Consider the following 6,328-nt stretch of genomic DNA (forward strand, 5'->3'; position numbering starts at 1 on the left):
TTGTACAATCTAATCACGAGAGCTGGGGGGGATGGGAATGCACTGATACTGTTTTTTTTTTTTTGGGGGGGGGGGTTCAGATAGAATACAAGTACAAGTTTCGTTTGAGCATGTGGTGATCAAGAGTAAAAGTGATGGTACGAAAGATTTGTTGTATTTCAATAAAACATTGTTCAAAAACACAACAAGCGTTACTTGACATGGTATAAATTTCACTCAAAAATGAGAGTAAAACTGACATGTTTTGCCACAAACTTCACCTAAATGTTGCCTGGAACGCAAGTCATTTCGGTTATGTGGTGACTCAGAGTGAACACTTGAAGACACTTTAAAATGAGTAAAGATAGATAAGAGACAAACAGGAACTTAGAGTCTGGTGGGTTCAAGTTACTTCTACGTATTAACTTCAAAATAAATTAAATTAAAAAAATACTGCTTATTGAGAATAACAAATTAAAATAAAACTAAGAGGATAACTGAAGTGATACTCTCCTAGTATTCCCACGGGACTGAAGTGACTAGTCAAGTGTGAAGTATCAGAGCTGTGCTATCAGGGCATTTTTACTGTATTTTAGTGGTGGTATTGGTGCATTCCTTGTATACATCTGTAATGTTCAAACCAATGTTTCTTCCGGATTTGAGCCAAACTGCATATTCAGCAGCTGCTGAGCATAGAATTTGCAATTTGTCAAAACTCATTAAATGATGATGACATTTAATGGGTTGGGCTTCCCAGTAGCAATGGGAGTTCTGTATGTAACTTGGGCTTGGGTGGATGTTCACCCTGACTTGGCTTTGTTAATACAAACTTGTTCGTATATACTGTTCATACATACATTTTTATTAGGGATGAGACGAAATGAAAATGTTTGGCCGCAGCCAAAAACTGAAAATTTAAAACGCTTGGCCCAAAACGGTAAAACTGAGAGTGACAAAATTCTAATTTTGTCTCACATTGCCTCACGTGATTGATGAAAATGAAATTAAGTTGCATACTATGGCTCTGAATATGATTTTGTTCAGAGTTTAAACACCTAATCTTAATGTGCTCCATTTATTTTATGGTAAATGCTATATTTAAATGTAACAAAAAAAAGGTTTAGTCTTTATTTTGATTCTTTGACATAGCAACCACTAGAATGGAAAACAGAAACCTAGTTACTTGTTCAAGTATTGTAAAGCTAAGTGACTTGCTGGACCATTTAATGACGCAGGGAGGAATATTTACAGTTGCCAATTACATTTACTGGAAAATAAAAACACAACTCTTAGCAGTCAAGTAGAATGTAGGACAGCCACACATCAACCGGCATCAATCAACAGACGGCCATCCGCGATAGAGAGAAAACTACAGTAAAGTAAATTCTTGTTGTATCACGATGTCTTTGCTGGTGTTTTCTCTTGTGTTTGGTGGGAAAACTCAAATGTGTAGAATAACTTGCAGCGTGGAGCAGTATGTTGATGTTGGTAGAAGCACGCGGGATAGCAATAAAACCTAAGTCATGAGGAGGAGTATAGCTAGCTGGTAGCAACAAATAGCAGCGAAGGCCAAATAAAAGCAAACTACGGTTATTGCATTGTTGTCCATGTGTTATTTGGTGTGTTTATTTTTAAGTAGGCTTCTGCAACATGCTGTTGCAAACGCAATAAACAAGCTCAACAGGGCTCTGTTTTGAGGGCTCTATGAAATGTCGTGGCAGTGCCAGTATCTTTTACAACAACAAAGATGTGTGACTGGACATGGTGAAGAAGCTCTGCAAGAAGCAATGCAAACCTTATTTTGCCATCTGGTGACATTCCCAAATCCTCCTGTTCCCAGACGCTCCTTCAGTTCCCAGGGCCCACAACTCTGTGGCTGATGAAGAGGGATGCGGTTCATGGCCTCTACCGGGGCTCCTGAAATCGGCCACAACTGCAAAGAAATTCAACATTTATAAAGAAGGTGCCGAGACGAGGCCCCACACATTGATGTTCATCACACTAAGAACGTCTTATCTGCAGTGAAGGATGATCATTGCAACATTATGCTTTAAGTCTGTTTAACATCTACTGGAATTCGGGCCTTTGACAAGGTGGAAGGAATTAAAGACACTTCCAAATACCATTCAGTGAGGTCCAGTCGTGCACAGATCTCTTAGTCCAAGTCCAAGATCATTCTCAAATTTTTGACCCACAATTCTAAGTCTAGTCCAAGTCTTTATGTTCCAAGTCCAAGTCTCTGATCACAAGATCAGAGATCAAGCGCTTTATTACCACCTTCTTTTGTTAGTACTCTGGCTGGTTTGGCATTTTTTCTGCCAAACTGAGTAACAATCAAATGTTAATTCCACTTATAAATATTTTGGCTATCCTACACAGCACCAATGGTAAATAAAATGAGAGCAAGCCACACCATAGAGACTGTAATGTTATTAGTACCGAAAACATGAAATTCTGTTTTTCATGATATATATATATATATATATATATATATATATATATATATATATATATATATATATATATATATATATATATATATATATATATATATATATATCATGAAAAACAGAATTTCATGTATATATATATATATATATATATATATATATATATATATATATATATATATATATATATATATATATATATATATATATATATATATATATATCACAAAACTATGACATTAAAACACGGTATGGTCATGTCCACTGAAGAAACGTGTGTAAAGTCAATGACAACTCTGAAAATCAGTGTGTTTGAAAGTGGCTACAGCAGGGGTGTCCAAAGTCGGTCCCAGAGGGCCGCTGTCCTCCAGTTGTGTCAGGAAAACATGCAGGACAGTGGCCCTCGAGGACCGTCTTTGGACACCCCTGTCTTATGAACTGTAGAATGACTTCATCTCTTTATTCTACTCCAAAACGCAACCATTGTTGGCAGGACTCAAACCTGCGAGGGGGAACCCCAATGGATTTCTAATCCAGCGCCTTAACCACTCAGGTTAGCTAAGGGTACATTTTCTAAGGACAGTATACTGGATCGAGTTTACATTTAAGGCCGTCAGGATATGGTCAAAAACATGGACAATATTTCAGAAACTTGGTTCTCTTATGAAGTTTACAGTGACATGACCTCTTTATTCTACTCCAAAACACAACCGTTGTTGGCAGGACTCGAACCTGCGAGGGGAAACCCCAATGGATTTCTAGTCCATCGCCTTAACCACTCGGCCACAACAACATATTGATGAGAATTCACGTGACATGTTCTAAAGAGAGAATACTGGATGGAATTTAAATTTAATGCAGTCAGGAATTGGTCGAAAACATGGACATTGCTTCAGAAGCCTGGTTCTCCTACGAACTGTAGCATGACATGAACTCTTTGGTCTACTCCAAAAGACAACCGTTGTTGGCAGGACTCGAACCTGCGAGGGGAAACCCCAATGGATTTCTAATCCATCGCCTTAACCACTCGGCCACAACAACATTTAGTTAAAAACTCAGGTGTCATTTTCTAAGGACAGTATACTGGATCGAGTTTACATTTAAGGTCATCACGATATGGTCAAAAACATGGACAATACAGTCGGCCCCCGGTTTACGAACACCCTGTTTTACGAACAATTCGACTTACGAGCGTAGACCACGGAGATTTTTGTCCCCCACTTACGAGCAAACATTTCGTCTTACGAACAATCGGACATGCCGACCATTGTGTATGCAAATATATTTTCGCTTAGTTGCGTCAACAAAATCAGCAGTTGACGCTTGTGACAGTAAGGTGAACGCTATTGCTCTTACAACGTCACAGTCACTGTCTCAGTCACGGTGTCAGTCACGGAGTCAGTCACGGAGATGCCAATATGCTATTGGTCGATTAAGGTCACCCGGTCTCACTCATGGAGATGCTATTGGCCGGCGTCACGTCAATCACAGAAATGCAGATGTGCTATTGGCCGAACGCCTTTATCTAGCTTGATGGCACAGCTGGTCGGCATGGAAGGAAGGAGAGAAAATGAGTGAAAAACGGAAGGAAGGAATGTTGTGAAGACTTTGCAAACTTTATCTGTTAGACATAGCTTCTAAAATTGCTAGTAGCGGTAAAGGAAGAAGTAAGAGGATGATATGTTTTAGCATCTCCGTGACTGACACCGTGACTGAAACAGTGACTGTGACATTGTAAGAGCAATAGCATATCAACGTTGGTCTCTGCTCCCCTCCGCCCCCACCCAGCTCAAGTCACGTTGCTCCAAAGGTAAATATCATTTTTCCTTTGTATGTGTTGTTTAATTTAACTGTACAGTAGATTATGTTACTCATTTTTAAAATGTGTATAAAGTCGTGATGTCTTTAACTTAGGTTTTTGCACGCATTCACATAGGTTTGGATTGCCCGTCATACGAGCAGTTCGAGTTGAGAGCGTAGTCGCTGAACGGATTAAGTTCGTAACCCGGAGGCCCACTGTATTTCAGAAACTTGGTTCTCTTAGGAAGTTTACAATGACATGTCCTCTTTATTCTACTCCAAAACACAATCGTTGTTGGCAGGACTCGAACCTGCGAGGAGAACCCCCAATGGATTTCTAGTCCATCGCCTTAACCACTCGGCCACAACAACAATCAGCTAAAACCTCAGGTGACATTTTCTAAGGACAGTATACTGGATCGTGTTTACATTTAAGGTCGTGAGGATATGGTCAAAAACATGGACAATATTTCAGAAACTTGGTTCTCTTATGAAGTTTACAATGACATGACCTCTTTATTCTACTCCAAAACACAACCGTTGTTGGCAGGACTCGAACCTGCGAGGGGAAACCCCAATGGATTTCTAGTCCATCGCCTTAACCACTCGGCCACAACAACATATTGTTGAACATTCACGTGACATTTTCTAAAGAGAGAATAGTGGATGGAATTTAAATTTAATGCAGTCAGGAATTGGTCGAAAACATGGACATTGCTTCAGATGCCTGGTTCTCCTACGAACTGTAGAATGACATGAACTCTTTGGTCTACTCCAAAAGACAACCGTCGTTGGCAGGACTCGAACCTGCGAAGGGAAACCCCAATGGATTTCTAGTCTATCGCCTTAACCACTCGGCCACAACAACATATTGTTGAGCATTCACGTGACATTTTCTAAAGAGAGAATAGTGGATGGAATTTAAATTTAATGCAGTGAGGAATTGGTCGAAAACATGGACATTGCTTCAGAAGCCTGGTTCTGATACGAACTGTAGAATGACATGAACTCTTTGGTCTACTCCAAAAGACAACCGTCGTTGGCAGGACTCGAACCTGCGAGGGGAAACCCCAATGGATTTCTAATCCATCGCCTTAACCACTCGGCCACAACAACATATTGTTGAACATTCACGTGACATTTTCTAAAGAGAGAATACTGGATGGAATTTAAATTTAATGCAGTCAGGAATTGGTCGAAAACATGGACATTGCTTCAGAAGCCTGGTTCTCCTACAAACTGTAGAATGACATGAACTCTTTGGTCTACTCCAAAAGACAACCGTCGTTGACAGGACTCGAACCTGCGAGGGGAAACCCCAATGGATTTCTAATCCATCGCCTTAACCACTCGGCCACAACAACATACAGCTAAAAACTCAGGTGACATTTTCTAAGGACAGTATACTGGATCGAGTTCACATTTAAGGTCATCAGGATATGGTCAAAAACATGGACAATATTTCAGAAACTTGGTTCTCTTACGAAGTTTACAATGACATGACCTCTTTATTCTACTCCAAAACACAACCGTTGTTGGCAGGACTCGAACCTGCGAGGGGAAACCCCAATGGATTTCTAGTCCATCGCCTTAACCACTCGGCCACAACAACACACAGCTGAATGTTCAGGTGACATTTTCTAACGATTGTATACTGGATCGAGTTTAAATTTCAGGCAATCAGGATATGGTCAACAACATGGAAAATATTTCAGAAACTTGGTTCTCTTATGACAGGGGTGTCCACAGTTGGTTCTCGAGGGCCGCTGTCCTGCATGTTTTCCAGGTTTCTTTTCCTGACACACCTGATTCAAATGCTGACCTTGCTGATGAGCTGATCGTTTGAATCAGGTGTGTCAGGAAAAGAAACCTGGAAAACATGCAGGACAGCGGCCCTTGAGGACTGACTTTGGACACCCCTCGGCTACAGGTTAAACCTGACATACACTGTAAAAATGGTAAAATAATGTAAATGTACTGTATATTTTACAGTTTTCTTCCGAATTTTTAAAATATAATTAATTTTAGAAGAAAAGAGTCATTTTAACATAAAAAAACATTACATCTGGGTAACTGTAAAGATACGACTCAATATATTT

The 6,328-nt window shown here is 39.9% G+C and overlaps 1 protein-coding gene and 8 non-coding genes across 10 annotated transcripts in view; all 9 read right to left on the bottom strand.

Annotated features, from left to right (window-relative positions):
• ikbkb (inhibitor of nuclear factor kappa B kinase subunit beta) overlaps window positions 1–6,328 on the bottom strand; it is a 33,472-nt gene that overhangs the window by 25,945 nt on the left and 1,199 nt on the right. For both annotated transcript variants that reach the window (XM_088415574.1, XM_088414797.1), the window contains exon 2: window positions 1,775–1,912. In XM_088415574.1, coding sequence (XP_088271700.1) covers window positions 1,775–1,879 — 105 coding nt within the window. In that variant the 5' untranslated portion in view covers window positions 1,880–1,912. The remainder of the gene's footprint in view (window positions 1–1,774; window positions 1,913–6,328) is intronic.
• trnas-aga (transfer RNA serine (anticodon AGA)) lies at window positions 3,141–3,222 on the bottom strand. Its single transcript has one exon. It is a non-coding gene; the product is annotated as a tRNA-Ser (tRNA).
• trnas-aga (transfer RNA serine (anticodon AGA)) lies at window positions 3,389–3,470 on the bottom strand. The gene has a single exon. It is a non-coding gene; the product is annotated as a tRNA-Ser (tRNA).
• On the bottom strand, window positions 4,520–4,601 carry trnas-aga (transfer RNA serine (anticodon AGA)). Its single transcript has one exon. It is a non-coding gene; the product is annotated as a tRNA-Ser (tRNA).
• On the bottom strand, window positions 4,768–4,849 carry trnas-aga (transfer RNA serine (anticodon AGA)). Its single transcript has one exon. It is a non-coding gene; the product is annotated as a tRNA-Ser (tRNA).
• On the bottom strand, window positions 5,016–5,097 carry trnas-aga (transfer RNA serine (anticodon AGA)). The gene has a single exon. It is a non-coding gene; the product is annotated as a tRNA-Ser (tRNA).
• On the bottom strand, window positions 5,264–5,345 carry trnas-aga (transfer RNA serine (anticodon AGA)). Its single transcript has one exon. It is a non-coding gene; the product is annotated as a tRNA-Ser (tRNA).
• trnas-aga (transfer RNA serine (anticodon AGA)) lies at window positions 5,512–5,593 on the bottom strand. The gene has a single exon. It is a non-coding gene; the product is annotated as a tRNA-Ser (tRNA).
• On the bottom strand, window positions 5,760–5,841 carry trnas-aga (transfer RNA serine (anticodon AGA)). Its single transcript has one exon. It is a non-coding gene; the product is annotated as a tRNA-Ser (tRNA).

Source organism: Hippichthys cyanospilos, chromosome 1, assembly GCF_059441005.1.
Source record: "Hippichthys cyanospilos isolate Australia breed blue-spotted pipefish chromosome 1, RoL_Hcya_1.0, whole genome shotgun sequence".
Taxonomy (NCBI): Eukaryota; Metazoa; Chordata; class Actinopteri; order Syngnathiformes; family Syngnathidae; genus Hippichthys; species Hippichthys cyanospilos.